The 23,178-nt window shown below is 39.2% G+C and overlaps 2 protein-coding genes across 7 annotated transcripts; one reads left to right on the plus strand and one right to left on the minus strand.

Moving 5' to 3' along the window:
- The first annotated feature begins 2,469 nt into the window (after positions 1-2,469).
- Positions 2,470-17,222, plus strand: LOC131164298 (pentatricopeptide repeat-containing protein At1g10270). 5 transcript variants are annotated; one of them, XM_058121384.1, is made up of 2 exons: positions 2,470-4,354; positions 16,955-17,222. In XM_058121384.1, exons 1-2 carry the CDS (start codon positions 2,606-2,608, stop codon positions 17,165-17,167), a joined length of 1,962 nt encoding a protein of 653 aa, XP_057977367.1. In that variant the 5' UTR covers positions 2,470-2,605; the 3' UTR covers positions 17,168-17,222. The 5 variants fall into 5 exon arrangements, with proteins under 5 accessions (XP_057977367.1, XP_057977370.1, XP_057977371.1 ...); XM_058121387.1 differs by lacking the exon at positions 16,955-17,222 and adding an exon at positions 16,374-16,742 and having other exon boundaries at positions 2,471-4,354; XM_058121388.1 differs by lacking the exon at positions 16,955-17,222 and adding an exon at positions 16,444-16,742 and having other exon boundaries at positions 2,471-4,354.
- A 255-nt stretch (positions 17,223-17,477) lies between these two features.
- Positions 17,478-22,520, minus strand: LOC131164299 (glycosyltransferase BC10). 2 transcript variants are annotated; one of them, XM_058121390.1, is made up of 3 exons: positions 21,142-22,487; positions 19,228-19,323; positions 17,478-18,428 (listed from the first exon to the last, which is right to left on the minus strand). In XM_058121390.1, the coding sequence occupies exons 1-3, from the start codon at positions 21,706-21,708 to the stop codon at positions 17,787-17,789; spliced, it is 1,305 nt and encodes a 434-aa protein (XP_057977373.1). In that variant the 5' UTR covers positions 21,709-22,487; the 3' UTR covers positions 17,478-17,786. The 2 variants fall into 2 exon arrangements, with proteins under 2 accessions (XP_057977373.1, XP_057977374.1); XM_058121391.1 differs by lacking the exon at positions 19,228-19,323 and having other exon boundaries at positions 21,142-22,520.
- Positions 22,521-23,178: the final 658 nt, after the last annotated feature.

A 23,178-nucleotide genomic window follows, 5' to 3' on the forward strand; every position in this document is an offset into this window, starting at 1 on the left:
CCTTGCACCATGCTCCAACTCAATCTTATGATCCACCTCTCTCTTGGGTGGTAACCACTTAGGCAACTCCAGTGGCATTACATCCTTTTTCTCTTCAAGGACTTCCTTGATAATGTTAGGAAGTCCCTTACTTCCATCTGTTACGGGGTCATTGTCTTTCAGGGGCGCAAGGTAGGTGCATTCTTCTTTCTTTAACCCCTTCTCAACCTGTATGGTAGAAAACATCTTGGTGGGCTTTGGTGTAGTGGACGCGGGAACCATGCATGGAGACTCCTTTTCTAGGATACACATTGTATCACAATATGGTATTGGAACTGCATTTACCTTGCTTAAGAAGTCCATGTCGAGTACCACCTTGAAGTCGTCTATATAAGCAATTGAGAAGTCCATGGTCTCTTTCCACGTGCCAAGACGTACCTCAACGCCATAAGCCATGCCATATATGAGCTTAGCACTTGCATTGAATGTTTTAATCCATCCATCTCCATTCAACACCTTTAAGCCAATCCTCGTGGCTTCTTCTGGAGTGACAAAATTATGGGTGGCACCTGTGTCCGCCATAGCTTGGGTCAACCACCCATTGATTATTGCCTCAACATACATAAGCCCTTTGTTACTAGTTGCTTGGGGCTTGGCCTTCAAGGCATTAAGGAGCCGTAGAGAGCCAACATGACTCATAGCTTGTTCAGGGCTATCTTGGGCTTCACGTTCTTGCATGGTAGATGCCAAGGATCCAAGCTTAGGCCACTCCCTCATGCAATGGGAACCCTTGCACACAAAGTAGCTAATAGCCTTTGTAGAGCTCTTCTTTTTATCTTCAAACTCTTGCCTTGAGGGAGACTTGTAGTTCCCTCCTTTAGCCGGCTGCTTTCCCTTATCTCCCCCACCTTTTCTAGCATTCCCTTTAAAATTCTTTAACTTGGGGTGTTCATTTCGTTGGTACTCCATAAGGGACTTTGCTACAGCAATGGCTTCATCCACATCTTTCACTCCTCGTCATTGTAACTCTTGCTTAGCCCAATTTTGGAGACCATTGATGAAGTGGAAGAGGAGATCTTCAGCTGCTAGGTTAGGGATTTGAAACATGAGAGTTGTGAATTTCCTAACATAGTCACTGATGGTGGTCTTATGTTTAAGTTCTCTAAGCTTCTTTCTTGTCTCATATACCACATTTTCAGGAAATAATTGCCCCTTCAACTCCTTTTTAAAATCCTCCCAAGTCTTTATGGAGCATAACCCCTTCTCCATATCGGTGTGTTTCCTACGCCACCAAAGGATAGCATTATCAGAGAGAAAGAGAGAAGTAGTACATACCTTGACTTGTTCCTCCTCGAGGTTTAATCCTTCAAAGTACCGCTCCACCTGCCATAGGAAGTTCTCTACCTCTTTGGCATCTCAAACGCCTTTGAACTCCTTTGGCTTTGGCAAGTCAACCTTGGGGACATCCTTGATCCCACTAATACAAGCAACGAATGTTGGCTATCCCTTATTTGCCTCAATTTATGCCTCGAGGGCATTAAGTTGGGCCTGCATGTTGGTAATAGCATCCATCACCTTCATTTCTAGGATGTCCACACGTTCGACTTGTCCCTCCTTGGTGTAAGTGATGGAGTCAAGTTCTTCCTTCGTTTGGTCGAACTTCTCCATTTAATGACTTGTTAGTGCTTCCAAGTCATCTTCCACCCTCTCAAATCAAGGCAAAGCTTCACCAATAGTTTTCTCCAAGAGGGCAACTCGTCCCTCCAAAGTAGCAAAATACTCCCTGGGGACTTTGCTAATGCCTTGAGCCTTCTTTCTAGTAGGGTTGGTGTCCCTTCCCCTTTGTTCCTCACCACAATTCTCCAACTCCACTGTGCTCGACATAGTGCTTTCTTCCTTGATGTTCACTCCCCTAGTGAATCAGGCTCTGATACCACGTTGTTACGACTTTAGACCTTTCTCTAAGCCAACCGTGCTGACACTTAACAATATTTACACCGATTGTGATGTTAAGTTAGCCAAACCTGCTAAATGGACACCAAAGTTGACAAGAGAGAGCTAGAGAGTTTGAGAGAATGAAGACTCTTGTATTACTTGGAAAATGCTTACAATACTTTGTGAATTTGAGGATTTGTGCGTTTGGCCAAATAAGACCTTCCTCTATTTATACACTTCCACCTCCTCAATGGATGGAGGAGATCAATTTGCATCTACGGTCTAGATTTATCTTCTAGATTATTTATTTAGATATTTATAAGAAAAATTTTAGTATATGTATATTCTAATATAATGTAAAAATGTCTAATAGATTCTACCATACTCTAAAATACTCTAGAGAGTTTTTCACAATTCTTAATCATCCTAAGATACTTTGAAGAGATTTTCATAAATTCCAAGTGTTCTAAATTTTTTTTAATTTAGCCTCTTAAAATCTCCTGTACTCGTGTGGGGCGTTACATTAAGCTCGTGTTATTTATTTTCCTCGCCATCCCTCCATTCCCGACAAAAGCCCTTCGTCTCCTTAACCCAGGGTTTAAGCATTTCGCTTCCTGCCCTCCTCTCTCTCCTCTCATCCTTTCTCCGTGGCTCCGAGTAGGGTTCTGCTTCCCTCTCTCCTTCTCTAGCCATGAGCTTCTACCGCACCATTCTCAGATCACTACGGCGGTCCTCTCCCCTCTCTCTTCCTTCAACCACCACCACCACCCAAACGCTATCTTCCCACAACCACCTCCCCCGCCCTCAACACCCTCATTCTCTCCTTCCTCTCCGTTCTTACGCCTTCTCCTCGGCTGAAGAAGCCGCCGCCGAGCGCCGCCGCCGGAAGCGCCGCCTCCGCATCGAGCCCCCACTCCACGCCCTCCGTCGTGACCCCAACGCCCCTCGCCCCCGCCCGGACCCCAACGCCCCTCGTCTCCCGGACTCCACCTCCGCCCTCGTCGGCCCTCGCCTTAACCTCCACAATCGCGTCCAATCCCTCATCCGCGCCGGCGACCTCGATCTTGCCTCCGCCACTGCCCGCCAAGCCGTCTTCTCCAACACCCGCCCTACTGTATTCACCTGCAACGCCATCATGGCCGCTATGTACCGTGCCAAGCGCTACGACGACGCCATAGCCCTCTTTCAGTACTTCTACAACCAATCCAACATCATCCCCAATATCGTCTCCTATAATGTCCTCATCAATACACACTGCGATGCGGGTCGTGTCGATGTGGGCCTCGATGTCTATAGACACATTATAGCCAACGCCCCCTTTAGCCCTTCGCCTGTTACTTACCGTCACCTGACGAAGGGGTTGATTGATGCAGGTCGCATTTCGGAGGCCGTTGACCTTCTCCGCGAGATGCTGAACAAGGGGCACGGAGCTGACTCACTTGTTTTCAACAATTTGATTGCCGGTTTTCTCAATCTTGATAATTTGGAGAAGGCAAATGAACTGTTTGACGAGCTCAAGGAGCGTTGCCTTGTGTATGACGGGGTTGTCAATGGCACGTTTATGGATTGGTTCTTTGTACAGGGAAGGGAGAAGGAAGCCATGGAGTCTTACAAGTCATTGCTTGACCGGCAGTTCAAGATGATTCCGGCCACTTGTAATACCCTTTTGGAGGTATTGCTCAAGCACGGGAAGAAGACGGAGGCTTGGGTACTCTTCGAACAAATGTTGGATACCCATACCCCTCCCACTTTCCAAGGGGTGAATTCAGATACGTTCAATATCATGGTTAATGAGTGTTTCAAGCTGGGTAAGTTTTCAGAGGCAATGGATGTGTTTAAGAAGGCAGGTACAAAGCCTGGTTCAAAGCCTTTTGCCATGGATGTTGCCGGTTTCAATAACATAATTGGGAAGTTCTGTGAGAATGGGCTTTTAGATGAGGCAGAGAAGCTATTTGGGGAGCTCTCATCGAAGTCACTGACCCCGGACGTCACAACTTACAGGACCTTAATTGATGCATATTTTAAAGCAGAGAGAGTTGATGATGCTTTGCAGATGTTCACCAAAATGGTGGAATCTGGTCTGAGAGTGATTCCGACTTATGCCAACAGGTGGCTTGATGAGTCTGTTAAGAAAGGTAAGACCATGGATGGTTCCCAGGTTTTGATGAAGATGGGAGAAAGAGATCCAAAACCAGATCCCATGAGCTTTGAGATTGTGATTAGGGGGCTTTGCAATGATGGCATGTTGGATGTGAGTCGTGATTTACTGGGCCAGATGATGCGATATAATATTGGCATTACTTCTTCATTGCGGGAATTTGTATATCAGGTTTTCGGGAAAGAAGGGCGGGGAGAAGAAATCGAGAGGCTATTAGATGTGAGAAGACAAGGATATGCTGCCCATTGGCAACCATCAGGGCCCCTTCAAACTGGAGGACAGGTAGTAGGATAATTTTTAAATGCAAGAACAGGGTTGAATTGCCTATTTGCTTACTTCCTGTTTTTAGTATGCGCAAGAACTACATCATTGTTATACGTTGAGTGTCTCTTGTGCACTGCTCTTTGGTGGTCTGCTTGCTTGGTATAATCATGAGGTCCTTTTTGATAGGAGTCCATGTTATAAGGGTCTGTTTGTGACCATTGAGTTTCTGTTCTATGTCATGCATTTTTGCCTGATCTAACAGGGTAATTATTCTTGTAGCTTGGACCTCCATATTTATGAAAGATGCTATGGTTGATAAAAAACCACCTTGATTGCCTTAAAAATCAATATGATTATTACATCGTTCCTTTTCATTTCTGTGCTGCACCTGCTGGTTTTAGAGTTGTTTCATCTTGCTCTCACTGTGGTGCATTATTTGCAAGAAGAGAATATGTCTACCACATTTTTGGTCATGCATTTATTTTGGTGTGCTTACTTGAAAATGATTAGGTTACGGTTAGGATTTATTTTATTTGGTTTATTTGTTTGAAGGCTGAAGCAGTTCCTAGTTGCTTGTCACCTTTAAATGCTAAAATTGTAAGTATTTAGTAGGGGTTTGGTGCTGGGTTTGTGTGCTGTATGGTATTTTCATATTTTCTTATGTGATTTTTGAATTACCTTTGCACCTCTCTTTAGCATTATTATCATTTAGCTCATGGTTGTGTGAGGTAGTTTTTCTATACAGTGTTGTAGTGGTTAGTCCTTGTTTGAAGGCCTCAGCTCCTGTGATGTTTTCTTTACTGGTTAATTGATTACTTCTTTGATCACCAACTCTCCTCATAGGTTATTGATTAAATTGAATGGCAAAGTTGGAAAAATCCAAGGTTGAGGGTTTAAGGTTTCTTATAAAAAGGACAATTTTTTTCTGGGGGGGGGAGGGGTGGTTGGGTGTATGGGAGTTGAATACTTTTTTTAGTTAAAAGATGGACTGCCTGGTGGAGTCACTTTGTTGTACTTGGGAGGATGCTATAATTGTGAAACTATTTGGAAATCGGCTTCTGCTAAATAAGTTAATTCAAATTCGTTGGCCTGTGGGTGATAAAGAGTTGATGTATTTGGGGTGTGATTTATTCCTAGTAAAAAAATAAATGAGTTGGAAGATAAGTAATTATGCTAAGGGGAAGTCTCTAAAGATCCCCATGTTATTGGGGTATTTTTTTATAGTTAGAAAATGTGTTAGGATTCTAACCAATTGTTACCTTAAATGTGGAAGTTCCTGCAAATGGGACCATGACTGCAAGACTGCGCGCACACACTCTCTAAAGTGCAGTATGTTGGGAACATGTGTTATGGAACTTGTATAATTGTGAGAGGATTTTTTGGTGTTTCTAAATCTAAAAGACATTTTCTTTCACGAAGTATATCAATAATGATACCAAAAAAAATTATTATGTGATAATGCTCCCCTTTTACTAATAAATTTTTTTCATATGGAAACAATGAAATTATTTTGTGATAATGCTCCACTCTCTCAAGTGACAAAAATGTATCATGTGGGAAATATGATTTAGAACTTCAGATTGATAGATTTAATGATTTGGAATTGATAATTTTGGATGCTAATTTGTGGTATACTACAGTGTTGGCATTTTTGGTAACCATGAGTCAAACCTTCTAGGCTAAGGTTTTCTTCAATGTTAACTTATACCAAAATGCCTGAATTTTTTGTGGAATTCTATGTAGATGAAACTTAGTTTGTGGTGACTAAATGCACTGATATACCCCCTAAAGTTTGAGGCATACTGATTATGCCATTAGAGATCGTTTAGCTCCCATGTATGTGGAAATTGATTTCAGAAAACTGTTGATACCAAAAATTTGTATTGTGGAATGTGGGATGCAAGGGTTTCCTGCAATATGCTTCACATGTGGCAAGATAGGGCACCCCAGTGAAACCTGCGACCTTTTTCAGTTGTGCATGATGAGGAGGGAGGGTGTGGGGGAGCTTCAGTGATTTCTCCATATAAAAGAAGTTCTGATGTGTTGGGTGATTTCATGCCCTGCATTGTGCCTAAGTGCAGAATGAGGCAGACTACACAAACAAAATAAGAGAAACAAGTAACTTAAAAGCGATCATTATCTGAAATGATGACACAGAATATATTTGCTACGTGAAATGACACACAGAATCTTGGTGAGAATGACTGGCTGAAATGCCAAATCATTGAAGTGATGAGCATGTGGATTCTTTTGGGGAACATGTTTTCGGAATGTGAAATGCTACCTAACGGGATTTGGAATGATAATTTGGTCGAGTCCCTGGCATAGAACAATCATGTGAACCTGACTTGAGTAGAGGGATTTTTGGAAAACACAGAAGAGGGCAGTGTGAAGAAACTGAGTTGATAAAGGATTGGGTGAAGTTGTTTGCTTAAGCTCAGAAACTTCATAAGCCATGTGAGCTGAACTCTCAAGTGGTCTGTGATGCAGGGGCAGCATCAAAGTTCTGCAGCCATGGGAGAATTTAGAAGAAATAGAAAAGAGGTAGGAAAGGGAAAGGAGGAGAGAGGAGATAACAGGGGGGAACTCACGTTCAATTCCAATTCAAATTCATCAATGACCAACCTACAACATGGCTTTCACACACTATTTAAGAAAGCCTAAGCGCATAAAATTACACACATACCCCTAAAACTACATGAATTACAAACAAACCCATACTCTACACAAATATTACAAATGACACCCAAATAAACATAATCCCATACTAATTAATATTAAGCACACATAATAAAGTACTAACTAAACCCAATAATTCTTTGATCCTACTCTTCTTAATTATTCTCTAGCAAGGATCTTCCTAAGGTCTTGCTTCTTGTCCTACATCAACTCTCCCCAAGTTAGAAAAAGTCCGGCCTCAAATTTTGAAATATCGGAGGATCAAGAGGGAGAAGCAAACTTGGACTTTTCGAAATCCAATGCTTGAATGAGGCAAGAAATCATGTTCCATTGGCAATACTATTGACTTGACTTGAGAATTAGCATCAATGAACTCATCTAGGATGACAAACTCTACAATAGGAATGTTTGAGGGACTTTGGATCTCTTCAAAAACTTCCACTGCCTTGCTTGTAGTGTCTTCAATTTGAGTAATTTTGACATGATCACTAGCCTTAGATTCTTTGCCCTAGTTGGTTAGTAGAGTAGGCTTCAAAATGATTTTCTTCCCATTGTAGTGGAAGACATGTGTTCCCATGTCCTTGAGTTGCACCCAAATCATCCAACCAGGGAGAACCAAGTAGTACATGGGTATGATGTCACACCAAGCATTATAAAAAAAATCACCCATTTGGATAGGAACAAAACATCTTTCACAAACACGTATGGTAATGTTGTCAATCCAAGATATCTCATAAGGCAGTGGTTGAGGTTTTAGATGAAGTTGCATATGAGTGACTCCATAAACCACGTTCATAGGACATCTTCCATCAATGATAAATTTGCATACATTTCGAAATGCTTGAAGTTGTGCCCAAGGTATGATAAATGACGTTCCTTTGTCCAATAATTGGATTTATGCATATGTATGCTGCAACTATCTATATCACCAACAACCCTTTAACACAATTTCCAATGAGCTTTACTACCAAATTCGCAAAAACTATCTCCAATTCACCTTGATATTGATTGTCCTGCCAGAATAAAACAAATTCGCAAAGAAAACTCACAAATTACAGCAGAAAAATCTGATTTTTTAATGCTGGTAGTGACAGTTTCTAGGGTTTCGTGCCAAATTATAACTCGTGCTTGCAATATTTTGTGTCCACAAGTAAAATATCTCCTTTCAGATCCAAATATCGTGGAGAAAACCCAAAATATTGTGGGTGAAGCAATTTTTCGCAAGACTGGCAATTGCATAACACTGGAAGTTTCCCAGTTGTAGGTTGCTGGAGCGTGGGGCACGTGCACTGCTGGTGAGGCACCTCCGGTGATGAAACTTTGGTCGAGGGGAGATCAAGGGATGAGGAGTTTAACAGTGGTGGCAATGTGTTTTAAAAAAAAAAAAAAATCACCTATTAGGGATTCAAGGGGGTTGACGACTGGAATCCTTTTGGTCGGTGTGTAAGATTGTTCTGGTGATTAGAAGGTGATGCAATTATATATAGGGAAAGGGGGTCAAGGTGCTTTGTCTTTGATGTTTTGGGTGGTGTTGCAGGGTGGTGGCTGGAAAGTAGTGTTCTAGCAAATGGGGACATGGCTGGAATTTCAGAAAAAGATCAGAAACTGCAGAACTACTTTTCGTTTTTTTTTTCACTGAAGTTTTGAGGGCAGAGAAGGATTAGAGAGAGAATAATGGAAGAGAAGAAGAAGAAAACGGGACTGCCCCACTTAATTTTGTAAGTCATTTGGTGAATCAGTTAGAGCTTGTTAAGAGCAAACACACTTCTTAGTGTTGACTTCTTCCATCTAGCTATAAAAATATTGATGTAAAGTAAATTTAAGATGAAATATTATTTATGAACATTCTACAAATAAATTTCGTCGACATGTCTACATTCATTGCCTGCATTAATATCTTTTCGGTAACCCAGAACTCCAAACCACAAATGAGCCCTTCAGACCCCGAGTGGCACTAAACTGGAGGCATTAGGAATAGAAAAATTGGTGCAACAGGTGCAGCTTAGGAAATAGTATGAAGGTTTACTGATTTAGGGCATAAAACCAAAAATGAAAGAGCAAAAACAATCCTAAAAAGGGTAATAAAGGAGAGTCACAATTTGGGCAGTCAACGATCAATAACAAAAAAAGGGACCACTGGCAGCTAACGATGTGAAGGGAGCTGATGGCTGATATAGTGAGAGTAGACAAGCCTTGGTTTAGGGCTCTGGTGAGAGAGGTTGGAAGGCATTGAGTTTGAGAATTTAGGGAGTCTCATGAGGGGCCATAAACATAACGGAGATGAGATTGCAAGCTTTTACAAGCATGGCTGCATATATTGATGTTAGAGGGTATTAATTGGAGTCCTATTGAGGCAAGTTCAGTTCAGTGGCTTGACAGGCCTTTTGAAGTTGGGGAAAAATTATGGGGAAAAAGGGACATTATTTGAGATGAGTGGGGGAAAAGCTTCTAGTCCAATGTTGTCAAAATGGTCTTATTTTGGCATAGTTGGGAGCTATTGCAGGAAGACATTTTGAGGTTTTTTGAGGAACTTCATCATAATGGGGTAGGCGGCACTTGTGTGAATTCAATAATTTAAACCCTCATCCCTAAAACAGAGAGGTCAAACAAGGTGAGGGATTTCAGGTCAATTAGTTTGGTCACTGGCTTTTATAAGGTTCTTTATAGGTCTTATCTAAAAGATTGAGAGAGGTTTTGGGTGGAAGTTCATCAAAGACAGACGAATCCTTGACTCTGTGTTGGTTGCAAATGAGGTGGTTGAGGATGTGAGAAGAAGGGGTAGAAGGGGACTAGTCTTTAAGTTGGACTTTGAGGAAGATTATATGGTGAACTATCATCTTCTGGATCAAGTCATGGTTAGGAAAGGCTTTGGGAATTTGTGCAGGAAGCGGATCAAAGGTTGTGTTGAGTTTGACCATTTCTCGATTATTCTCAATGGTTAGCCAAGAGAAGGGATAGGGTTCATGTGAGGTGGTCCTTCATCTCCATTTTGTTTACTCTTGAGATGGATGTCTTGTGTAGGATGCTACAGCTTGCTTAGAGCTGGGGAGGGAGTAGGGGTTTGATTAGAGCTTTATTTAGGAAGGAGGAGATGGAGGTGTCGTATCTTTGGTTTGCTAACAATAATATTCTGTTTCTCCTGGACAATGTTGCAAAATTTCGAAAGGCAATCACTTTGCTATAACTTTTCAAAAATATTTATGGATTAAAGATCAATTGTCTCAAGTGCAGTGGCTGACATTATGTATTTAATTATTTATTTTGTGAGGTTTAGGGGAGGGGGGAGGTAATCGGTATGGTGTTAGAGAGGTTTCGATCTTGGTTGGTTTCGCTTCTTTAGAATAGTCACTTTCTTAACTTCGTCTTCCCCTTGAAGGCAATCCCTTGTGACATGGTCCTACATCAGATTTGTAGTAGGGAGATCTTGGACTTACAAGGATGGTTTGGGCTCCAACCATGTGAGGCACCTTTTATAAGACAAATTCGTGAGGGCAGTGGTCAAAGCGGACAATACCTCACTGGAGTTTGGCCCAAGACCATTACATTTTGGTGTCAAAGCCACCTTGGGGGTGCTATCATGCGAGTGGATCCAACATGGAGGTGTAAGCCACCCTGACGAGGGTGTCAGAGTTCGGATAGGAGAGCATGTCATGGTCCACATCGGATGTGTACTAGGGTGATCTTGGGTTTTGAAAGATGGTTTGGGCTCTAACCATGTGAGGTGCTTTTTATAGAACAAACCCGTGAGACCAATAGGCCAAAGCGGACAATATCTCATCGGAGTTGGACCCAAGACCATTACATCTTGGGAGCTTGTGATTGAGAGGGTGGATAGGGGTTGGAAGTGTGGAACACAACGTGTCTACCTCTTAGAGGTAGTGCCTCTCTCTCCAACCTACCCTTTTATTCATTTATTTATTTTTATCTCATTTTGGAGTCCTAATAATGTTGCTAGGATTCTTTAGAGGTGGTTGTGCGATTTTGGCATAGTTTTGGGGAAAATAAGACAGATTATCTAGTAAGTTGAAAAACTGTTAGGAGACCATAATTGTTAGGGGCTTGGGCCTTGGCAATGTGGCTATAAAAACATTTATTTGATTGGAAAATGGTTGTGGAGGTTTCTTTTAGAAGTTACATATGATTCAAGGTGATAGAAAAGAGGTATGGAGCCCATTGAAATGGGTTGGACGCTTAAGGAAATGGCATTGCTTCTTATAAAGTCTTTGGAAGTTTGTTTCATAGTTTGGTTGTTTGTTTTTAACTCTCTCCTATTATTGAGTTGGTGAGAGTTAGTTGGGGTTGATGGTATCTTGTTCTTTTGACATTTTTGCTCTTCACAATGCACCTATCAGCTCTTTCTTTTCTTCCATGCGCACGCACCAGGAGGGTATTGGCCTCTTTTCTTGAGATTTCCATTTCGCCATGCTTCACATTTCAGAGTCTTTTGTTCTTTCTAATAGGGGAGACTAGAGAGACTGGGAGGGGATTTTTTAGGTCTTTTTTGGGACCAAATCTTTTTTTATTTTCCCTTAGACTTCCTTAGAACTCCTATTTTTTTCCTAGTCATTTTCCTTGGAGCCACATCTTTTGCAAGGCTAAGGTTTTAAGATCAGGATATTTATTTCGGCTTGTCTATCAATAGGCGTAATATGCATGACCTTACTGTAGAAGACTCCACAAGGTCCTGTGTCCCAATATGTGCTCCATGTGTCACAAGTTGAAAAAACCAAATGCACACCTCTTCCTTTATTGCCTAGTGGCTAACTATCTTTAGTGGGCTTTCATTTGGCATTATAGTGAACCTTGTGTGGCTCCATGGGGGTAGCAGAGATGCAAGTGAGCTTTTGGGTTTTTGGCAAATCCAAAAAGGATAGGGCTTTATGGAGATGTGCATATTTTGCTACTTTGTGGACTCTTCAAAAAGAGATGAATTCTAGAATCTTCAAGGGCCATGCCACTTCTCTTAGTTTGTTTTGGGTAGAGTTGTATTTCTTGGCTTCTTGCCTTCCTCTGGGCCTATTCTTTTGGTTACTTGCTAAGGGATTAGAGAGCAATTCATTTGTATATATTTTTTCTTTTCTTTTCTTTTTTTCCTTAATTTTTTTGTAGGCCATCTTGTTCTTCTCTCTTTATTTATTTATTTATTTTTCTATAAATAAAATTTTTTTCTCTTATTCATAATATACCTAGATTTTGGGCTCTAGCAAGTGAGGCTGGAAAGGACAGAGAATGGAGTTTTATGACTGGAAGAGATTGAGAAAGAGAGAGACAAGAGTAGGCTGCTGCCTCAACAATCGCAATGTTGTGCCAACACCTGAGAAGCAGTTACTTCCCTAAGAGAAATTGCAAGCTTCATCTATGAGAGAACCCCAGAATATGAAAATGCCTTAACATGCATGATTAAAGAAAAAGAAAAAATAAGAGATAAAAGTCAATTCAAAATGCTGGTTTCTGTCTGGGCCATCCCAAATCCTCATAATTGATTGTGTCCTTCACTGTCAAAGGTATGGAACACAATCTCCCCATATGTGAAGGTAGGAGTAGGACTGCATAGGCTTTGCCTTCCTAAGACACCCAATGTCACGGAAGCCTTGTTCTCTGGGTGTTTTTTTTTTTGTCATTTCCTGTTTAGATTGAAGAAGCACTTCCTACATGGTTTCAAGGTGGGAAATATTTTGGATCCAGAATGGTGAAATAGGAATGTAAGGAAAAAAAAGACTGCTTCAAAGATGGCTTGTTGGGATCATTCTTGTTTATATGTATATTTCAATTAAATATTCTTTTGAAATCTGCCACAACACCCCCAAATCCATCAAAACGAACTATTGGGCAAGAATAATGCGTTTAAAATCAATGCAGTAGGTCAAAACCACAATCTCTGCGATGTCATGTTGCTGTTTGAGGTAGAGCTGAAGAAGGATGCTTCTCCATCAGCCGTAAAGAAAAAAAGGTCAATCGCAGCCTTCAACATTTGATTGCATGTGGAACAAAAGAGAGGCAAGGAAAATGTGCATCACTGTTTTCCCACAAAATTCTAGTAACGCTCATTTGTTTGTTTGAAAATTTGATTTCTACCGAGACTATCAAATGATAAGGACTTTCTTTGAATACTGTTGGAAAAATTCAGAAGAAAAACTGTGCTGCTTCTCTTTAACAATGGTAGAGATGAGCTTGCATTGTTTGTATATAGGCTCCAAATCTTTGAAGAGGAATCGAGTATCTTAGAACCAAAAGAAAAAAGCTCGGTTGATGCTAACACATGTCAAACACTCAATAGGGTTTTATAATGCCAGTGTTTCCTTGGGTTGGGTAGAGCTGTTTTTGTAATGTTGAAGAGGGTTGTACCATGGACTCAAATTTTTTAGATTTAAAATGAAATTTGTTAAGAAAGATGGGGAAGAGTTGCAATTTGAAGGACAAATGTCCTCAAAGCTAAAAATAACAAGAAAATAAGAACAAAAACAACGAAAGCATAATTTGAAAATTCCCTTCTCAATAGGGGTGGCAAAATGGGTTAATAGGTCGGGTTTAGGCAGGTTGTAAGCAGGTAGAGGTTAAATGAACTTGGGTTCGGATTGACCTGTTTATTAACGAGTGACTAACATATAAACCCAAACTTGCCCGTTTAATAAACTTGTAACCCGTTTAAAAATATAATTTATTTATTTTAAAAATTTTAAAACATTTCCTATAAAGTGATATAATTTTTTAAAAAGAAAAACATTTCCTATAGCTTGAGGCCCTCAACTCTCAGTCGAGGTGATTGATTCACAATCCACAGATCAATCGAGAGCATGAAATGGTCCAAATCTAAAACAAAATCAGGTTTGTTTGTCAAAATCCCTATGATTCCGATTGGCAATCTAAGGCACAAAGTGGTCAAACATACAAAATCTTGAAATTTGTTTGTTTTGTCAAAATCCTACCCTATAATTCTTGATTCTGATTCAAATCGTTGAGACTCAAGAGCACGAAATGGTCAAGCATACAAGAGTGAGAGTGAGATACTGAGAGACGAGAGTGAGACTAAGAGACCAGAGATGAGAGACGGAGAGAGTTGTGACCTGCGGCTGCGAGCAGCGAGCGCCGAGAAACGGAGAATTGGGAGAAAGACTCTAAGGGCGAGCAGCCATAGACGAGAGACAGATTGACGTCTGATGGAGAGAGTTGTGACTTGCAGCCTTGAGAGGTGAGGGTGGCGAGAAGAGAAAGGGAGAATTGCTGAATTGGGAGACAAAGAAAAACTGAAAGGCAAAAAGAAAGAATTAAAAAGTGAAAAAACTCTAATAGCCTATATCCTTACCTATATATTAAATGGGTCACCCGGCTGGTACCCAAGCTGAACCCGCCTAACCTGTTTATTAATCGGGTTGGGTTCGGATTGACCCTTTTATAAATGAGTTAGTTTTTGCTAAACCCAAACCCGGCTTAAATAGGCAGGTCACGGGTCACCTGCTGGGTTCCGCCCCATTTTGCCACCACTACTTCTCAACTCCTTTCCATTGCAATTTATAGAGCACTTCAAATTGGCTAGCTGTCATTGTCCTTATTTTTATCTTGCTATTACCATAATCCACCCTAGCCTTTTGTTCTTCGGCCAATCTTGTCCATAAGATCTTGAGCTTTAGCATCATTGTAACCAGCTTGCTTCTCTGGAAGACAGGAGTGGGCAGAGTACTATCCCCTGTCCGATGGAATCAGATGCTGTTCATCAGGACCACTATCTGCTTCTTGACTAAAACTTTCAATCTTGTATCTTACACATGATAGATGTCACTAAAAAGTTTGATTGGTTCAGTTTACAACAACAATGATAGTTAAATTCATCCCATAAACACCCAAACAATCAAATTGACTTTCCTGATTTTACTCATCACCTCATTTCTTTAAGTATGGGCCAGCAAGCATCATACTGACACAAGATGTGGATGTGACATGGTAATGACAATTTTGAAAAGATGAGAATGCAAATGAGAGAATAAGTTAATTAATTAATAAAAAAATAATAATTTGGTATCTTTTTCCTTTTAGATGACAAATAGTTGAAGTAATTTCAACTTAAAAATTGAAATATAAGCATCATTTTATAAATTACAGTTGTACACTTAATGATTACATTCATGTTAAAGAATTTTGGTCCAATAACAAAAAAAAAAAAAAAAACATTTCAAGGGCATGGCTCGGAGACCGATGGACATGGCTTATCAAGAAAAAGAAGAAGAAAAACAGATTGACAGAGTGAACTGGCGTTGTGCTTTGCAAGGACCAGGGTTTTAGAGTCCAATCACTAAAATGTCAAAAGCCTCTTGATTCTCAGTTCTGGATGTGTCCTTGCCGAATTGGGAAGTGTTGAACAGGTGTTGATATTCAATACTTGTTGGGCTCATACAATTTAGGCTTCTAGAAGTGTTAGTGTTTCCTAGGTATAAAAATGTGTGCTAAGGCTTTTTGGATGGTATCATTCTCATGGACATGGCAAAGGCTAGGCCAGAGGATAATGCCGAATCAAGATACTCTAGGTTAGGGTCCTGTGCGATAAGTATAGTTCCAATGGAGGTAATCCTCAGCAACCTAAAAGCTTGCACTTGACTGCCTGGAAAGACGTCGTTGAATGGCTTTAATAAGATTGGCGAGCATCATATGGAGTGTAGGGGATGTGCAACAAGAAATCCAAAGCTTTCCCTTTGGGGGGAATGAATCTGGCTATGGAAGATACTGAAGTTAGGGCCGAGGCCTAAAGCATTTCTCTTGAATAGTTGTGGTCTTTGGAAGTTTGGCTAAAGAGGATTGGATTGGATTCATGCCTTGAGTTATTGCCTTAAGGTTTGCGGGAGTGTGTTTGTTTGGCTGTAGAAGCTAGAAACATTTTAACCCATTGTCTGGGTCTTGGTTGATTGGCTCAAGGATCCAATGCTTCAGTGAACAGAATTGGCAGGAGTTTTAAAAAAATGGTTTTCTATTGCCCCAGCATGGTACATTTGGAAGAGCACATGCAAGAAATCAATTGAAAGGGTTGAGACTTCTTCATTCGATCAGTTGGGTAAAATCTCTGGTTTGCCAGGGGCGGTAGTTTCAGTTGCGGTGGCAGAAACTGGAGCCAGTTTGTTGCTTGGGTTCCTCCGCCAGTCAGCTAGAAATGTATAAGCTGGGAATGTAATGGAACTTGTATAAGAATATTTTATATATTATATATTTTAAAAACTAACTTACAACATAGAATCAGATTAGTATTCTCATGGTGAAATTTAAAAATTGTCATTTTTTATTTATTCATTGAAAATTTTGCATTGTCATCTGCTTTAAGATGAATATATCAACTATTAAAATTTTGTATTATGATTCTTCTTTTCCTATGAAGACGTTTTGTGAATAGAACATAACCCTGGTTTATATGATCCAACTGGGATGTCACTAATACAAAAATGAAGGTTTGAGCCGGATGTCAGCAACCAAGCTTTGTTCTGCAGTGGTTATGATAATAATATGGTGGCTTTTCGAGTTGAGCAAGATAGGAAATGCTAGTACTTTGTGGATGGTGGGGATACGCCGCGGTTTGGAATTCTGGGCTTAGGCTGATGATAAAATATTCAATATTTAGGTTTTTGGTTTTATTTCTTCGCGTTTGTATATTCATTTCTCTCTCTCTCTCTAATAAATTTGAAGACTTAAATTTGAATTTGTATGGATTTTAATAAAATATAATATAAAATTATATTAAATTTCTTTTAAATTTACACAAATCAAGTATCAATCTCTTGAACACTAGGTTTAAGGTTTTGAATGTTTTCTATTTAAACATAAATTTATTTATTTTACACTCACTATCCTATGTTTCATTGAATGCTATGAATATCACATATAGGAATCTTTAAGGATTGTGCAAAATACCTTTTTATCCTACCCTAAAATGCTTTTGAATGATTTTCCTTCGGTCCATAGTTTAGGAGAGAGGAGTGTAAGTTTCAATTGACCAAAGAAAGAGAAATTATAAGACCGGCTCGCGTGTCACATCAACACATAGATCTCGTCAGTATAGAGCAACTCAGCTACTATCAGGCAAGCTTTGAAGGCAAATTTTGGAATCAGACTTCAGCATTTGAATTAATCTATAATTTAAATAAAAGTACAATACAAAAATATATTCATGTTTAAGTTAATGCTATAATGCAACCCATCAAAATCTAAATATTAAAGATGTGCTATGAAATTTCTGAAAGGGGCTTATTTCTGCAGATTATAGCCTGTTGTTGCTTGCAGCCTCTTTCATCTATAATCTAATGTTACGCATTAGAGAGAGAGAGAGAGAGAGAGAGAGAGGGGGGGGGTGTGTGGAAGAAAATACGAACAAAGGAGACAACAAACCGGGACCGGAGGAGTGTTCGACAGATAATTAAACGACAACCTTTTTGGGACTTTCATTTCCCCTGCTTTGGAATCGTATCGACAAATACAAGCCAAAAAATTTCAGAAAGCATCGATAAAATGATGCTTCTACATTGTTGTATTTTTGCCCTTTATTTGCTATATTCTGTCTCAAATATGTGCAATAAATAAATGATCCTTCTAATGGTTGAGAACCTAAAAATCTCGACCAAAACTAACTGTACACTACCTAAACAAAATAAGCACCCCTATTGGACATAAAAAAAAAAAACCTACAAAAATAACCACCACTATTAGAAATTGACTTTAGTATGAAAAAAAGGACCCTACAAAAATCTAGAGATTCTGCAAATAAGAAAAAGATCCCATCTCTTCCAAATAAAAAATTTCAAAATTTCATCACTGTTGAGCTGAGGTTGAGTAAGGGCTCCAGGGCGCTCGGAGCAAACTTACGAGCAAAGAGATAACAAATGGATGTTGTTCTTGAATTATATGAACAGATCGTCCCATTATTCCTTAAAGACTGTATAAAACTTTCAGTAACATTAGCCTCCTCAAATGTAGCTGGGTGTGGACCAATTATTGACCAGTCAACCCAAGTGACACTCCGGTTCGCATTTTGGGATCCGTGGAACATGTTCAAGTAAGTTGGAATGTAATGCTCATCTGGGTAGCAAGAAGGCTTACAGTATTTCTTGAACAGGGTATAGTACTTGGTATCTGAGACTACTGCAATGGCCAGGGAACGGTGGAGTTCAAACCATTGGGATCCTTTCCGCCATTGAAAGAGCTTGATATCAGGAAGCATGCTGCGACTGTATCGACCACGCCCATAACGTGTGGGCTCATCATAAGAATCAGCAAAACTGTGATCAGAATTGATGAGATACTTGTAAACAGTTGGGAAGTTGTACACTGGGATGCAGCTCTCAGAAAGAAGAACAAACCGCTCATTCGAGAAATCAAGTAGTGCATTGGCGAGAAGACGCTTCTCCGCATCAACCAGTCCTACTGATCCCCACTGAACATCCTATCAAAGTAGGAAAAGTTACAAAGAAGAACCAGGAGTTAAAATAATTAGAAATGGTAAGACAGCTAACAAAGCTAAACTTGAAGGGGAAGTTTATTCAGAACTAAATGCAAAAATGACAGACAATAGTGCAAATAAACATCTATAATAAAGCCATTGTCAGAAGAGAATATATAGACTAATTATATACTTCATTGATCCCAGTAGAGAACACATTCATAGGTTCCATTTATTAATGGATGGTGACAAATTTATAGTGATGTCATTATATTGCTTAGTCCTTGATGGTGACAAATTTTATGGTGATATAATGACGATGTGATGATTAATTGTTATTTGATCCATATATAAAAATGAAAATATGTTCAACCATGTTTTTAATTTGTTTCATTTTTGGGAATATAATCAAGGCGGACACAATTTTCGGTTTTTTCACTTTTATTTCTGATTTTTGGTTTCACATTTATTTTTTATTGAGTGATACCGAACAACCCCTAAAAACTTTCAAAAAGGCTTATTATTTATATCCACCTTGGCAATAAAACAGGCAAAAGGCCAACCGTCATTAGTCACCCTAGGAACAACCTAAACTTCTACGTCAATTAAAATTATAGCCTTAGTCCTGCAAAATAAAAAACCAACACTACATAATGTAAGATACTAGGGCATGGATTTAATGCCTTGCGGCTCAGTTTATGTACGGATCCATGCCTTCACAATATAAATTGTGACAATCATCATTGTTCTCTCATTGGTCAATAATTCATTTGGAATATTTGAGATTATATAAAATACTTACCTTAGATTTCAGGATCTTTCTGATAATGGTTAAAAGAATTAATGCCCACCTCTCCAACAACATGAATTTTGAGAGATTCTGTGCAGCAGTCAGAATCTACAATGCGAATCAGGAAGCAAAGTATCATTTATATTAGTTGTACATAATCCATATCCCAATTAAATCATCCCTTTCAATCTCGTCTATACCTCGAGTCAGGATCACATTAAACTCTGGGAAAATGCTACTTTCTCACCAGACAATACTTTCTTAGGCCTGTCATGCATGCTAAATGTGAAATAAATCAGAACTTGGTACCCATTTGGAAACTCATTTTCCTTTAAATGAAAGATGTACAAACAGAATTCAATTCTAGAGAGAGATGATGAATATTTTTTAAAAAAAATATTTGGCATCTTAATACTTTTGCATGCATTGGGCATGAGAGAAACAAGTAATCAAATAGTTGACTTGAATAAGCATGTCTTATAAGTTATTGGGAGGAGCAAAACTTGCAAGTTTTAAAAATTTTTTCATGCACGGTTGAGGTCAGTAAAATAAAGAAGTGCGAGGTTCAGGGATTGAGGCTGGCTCAAAATTTTTACCTGAAAAAATATTAACCTTCTTATTCAGTACAAGAAACTTTCTCATCAGTACTTGAAATGCAATCATGCATAAATTGAAATTTTGAGCAACCTCGCAAAACAGGTTAGATGGCATTCCAAAAAACAGTCCAACTATAAAACACCAGACAAAAAAATTGTAATCACATTCCTATATCACTTCTCCTGAGAATTGCCTGGTGCATGCATTGTATGAATCCTATCAACTAAACTTATTGCCGACTAAAAGGTATCATAGAAGTTTATTCAAATTTTCCTTGGCGACTTGGGAATTTGGTACGAGTCTTTTTCTACACATTGACCTCCCACTTTTGGAGAAATTGATTTGTGAAGAGGAAAGGCACGTTTCCCATCTATTCTTTTTTCCTTCATAAATTCTCATTCTACTGACCCAGAGAAAAAAGGATTTTTCTGCTTGCCTTTTCCTTTCACCCGTCTATTTTCTTCCTCTTTCTTTCCTAAACAGTGTTGCAGTTCACAAAATGAAAAAAAATTAACACAATAATTGTGCTAAATGATTATGCATGGGGCTAGTAGTTTATAAACAAGAAAAGAAAAGGGGCCCTACAGCTTACGCACGCATCAACACTCTTGTATAGGTTCAACAATGTAATACTTAAAATCCTTCTTTTCCTCCTCTTCAAGTAATGAATGCAGAACCCACAAGATGATTACAGGAGGTCGTTTATGGTAAAATTGATATAGAGTATCACCTAAACTATTGAAAAAGAAAACAAAGCAATAGTTCAATGAATACGCAGATCAGACACAGCTGATTATAGGTTTATTCTACCCATTAAACAAATGGCCCATCAATTCATTCCAGACAATGTTGGTCCTGAGTAGCTGAAGAACATACTATGTGAATCCTTCTTGGTCATGACAAACAATTCATCTTATGAATTGTCCAGCTAAAGTGAGAGAATTTTGTGATACAAAATTGAAACAAAGGAAATTAGATACTAATTGGTTGACAATTTCATATAACAACCAAATGGGCAATTTCATTTTCACTTTCTTTCAGTCTATCAATCGAATAAAGCCTCACAGGATCTCTTGATCTTCATGCAAAGGAATTTGAGGTACCATCACTTCTATCATATGTTTCTTTCCAGGTTGTATGATGAGATTTCATTTGAAATTTGAACCAGGTACACAAATTCATATCCTTGCATATCTCACAAGCTTAATTTGAAACTAGTCCAATTCCAACCAGATGGTAAGAGCCAAATCTAAAGCGTCGTTTCCATAAAAATCACAATTAAAACACAAGAAGACATGTTTTAAAAAAATTCGGCTTCGAGAACAATACCTGACTAGGAATCTGCCGTCTGTAGAAAACAGAGGTGGTTGATACATTGAGCTTGTACCCGGGAAGAGCATGCACATATATTGAAAATAGCTTCTCATGGCCTTGAAAGAACTTCTCCCACAATGGCAATAGCGGGAGCGGCCCCCTTGTCAAGAACATAAAAGCCACTTTAGGCACCCTATCATAAGGATACTCCTCCTCCTCCGGCACCATTGAGGCTCTCCAAAAGAGTTGCTTGTCTGACAAACCATGCGTCAGATTCTTAGGATGAAGAAAGCCATCCATGTCTAAACAATCCACCTTTTCACAAGCGTCTACATGTACAATAGTACAGTTATTCCCAGTTGTGCTATTTATAGAAGAAGAAGCATGGTTTATAGAATAGTACAGTTCAGCCTGTGGGTTAAAATACCGATTAATGTGAGAACTGGAGGCCAACCCTATGACCACACCAGCGGCAAAAACAATCAGAAGTGCGATGATCTTCAAAAGTCTGAGCGACGAGTCTTTGACTGCAATACCCACAGGCGTGTCTGCATCTTCTTTGCTTCCCCTACTCCTCGACATTGCTTTCCCTTCAGCAGCTCCAGTATAGTAATTCAAATTATGCGACAAGAAGAAATCATCCACCCCGGAAAATCGAGAGTAATAACAACAATAATAATAAAAATTTCAACTTCTGCCGAACGATCAACTGCCGAACCCTCTAAATCAAAAGTCAAAAACCCCCAAGAGTCTCGACAGAACCAGAAAAAACCAAACTTTATCAATTCGCACCGAAATCAGGTTGCAGAGAAATATAAAAAGAACCGCAGTATTCAAATACCAAACACGCAACAAGCTTGGCCTTTTCCCACCCGGAAACCGCCAAACACAGATTCCAGAAAATCCATAAATTAGACGAAAACGATTGGTGCCGAATAAGACTGTATGGGACCTCAGAAAAGATAATTAGAATACAATTTCAAATAAGATTATCGATTGATTCGCGAACAGGGGGCGTGATCGATGAACTAATCTAGGGTTTCCAAACAAATGGATCAAGAGACTTAACCGCAAAATACGATCAGAATTTCACGATTACGTAGAGGTAAAGGCGGAAGAGAGAGAGAGAAAGGCAAGGGAAGATCTGATGATGAGAACAAATGAGTGAGGGTCTGAAACGGAAGCAAAAAAGAGGAGAGAGAGAGAGAGAGAGAGAGAGAGAGAACCGTACGCGGAGAATCAGAAAGGGTTAAAAGGCCAAGTGTGGGTGTTTGATTTGGGTGCGAATGTGAATTGGGGGCAGTAGCGGTTGGGCCATCGGAGCCGCCGTCTTTCGTCGGAGCCTCCCCAACAATTCCCACTTGTCTACTTAATTTTGTATTCAATGGAGAGACATGTCATTTAGGCATGTGCACGAGGCTATATTGTTTGAACTTTATTATTTTAAATATTTTATAAGTCAGTAAAATCTAATAAAGGTCACTAGAACTCATATAAATTTAATAGTGCATGAAATAGGTTAAGTATTCTATTACTTATTTTAGGTGTTTCCATGTTTAGTCGTGTGTAAAAAATCCAATCGATGCATGAATTTTGTATCTTAGATTTGGACAGATTTAATATAATTTTATACTTCATTTCAATCAAATCTAATATAAACTCAAATCTAAAATCTTTCTAAACATAGAGTAAGAGTCTTAATCCTAGGTATTTAAGGAATCTTATATATGCGTCTACTTGATGGCTATTGTAAAGGAATTGTTTCTAAATATTCAAACAAAATATTCATCTTTATGAATTAATTTTGAGATTCTCACATTTGGTATTCGAAAACGTCTTCCCTTGGGCTTGATATACATGAGTGAGCAAACTTTTCATCCTCCACTTAATTTTTCAATGCAAAATGACTCTCACAAGTATATTTCTACCAAATAGAGCCTAAAATAACACCAATGATATACGCTATTTTTAGAAACAAAATACTTGTAACTGTGACGCTGTTGCATTACGATATAGCTCCTATTAAATTTAATATATTGCCCATTTTTTTTA

This window comes from Malania oleifera, chromosome 9 (genome assembly GCF_029873635.1).
Source record: "Malania oleifera isolate guangnan ecotype guangnan chromosome 9, ASM2987363v1, whole genome shotgun sequence".
In the NCBI taxonomy this organism is placed as follows: Eukaryota; Viridiplantae; Streptophyta; class Magnoliopsida; order Santalales; family Ximeniaceae; genus Malania; species Malania oleifera.

Excerpts from the sequence above, each read along its gene's own strand:
- LOC131164298 (XM_058121384.1), top strand. The coding sequence starts at position 2,606 with ATGAGCTTCTACCGCACCATTCTCAGATCACTACGGCGGTCCTCTCCC. Across the intron at positions 4,355-16,954 it reads CCCTTCAAACTGGAGGACAG|TTTAGGAGAGAGGAGTGTAA; the intron begins GTAGTAGGATAA and ends TTCGGTCCATAG.
- LOC131164299 (XM_058121390.1), bottom strand. The coding sequence starts at position 21,708 with ATGTCGAGGAGTAGGGGAAGCAAAGAAGATGCAGACACGCCTGTGGGT. Across the intron at positions 19,324-21,141 it reads GACGGCAGATTCCTAGTCAG|ATTCTGACTGCTGCACAGAA; the intron begins GTATTGTTCTCG and ends TTCGCATTGTAG. Across the intron at positions 18,429-19,227 it reads GAAAGATCCTGAAATCTAAG|GATGTTCAGTGGGGATCAGT; the intron begins GTAAGTATTTTA and ends CTACTTTGATAG.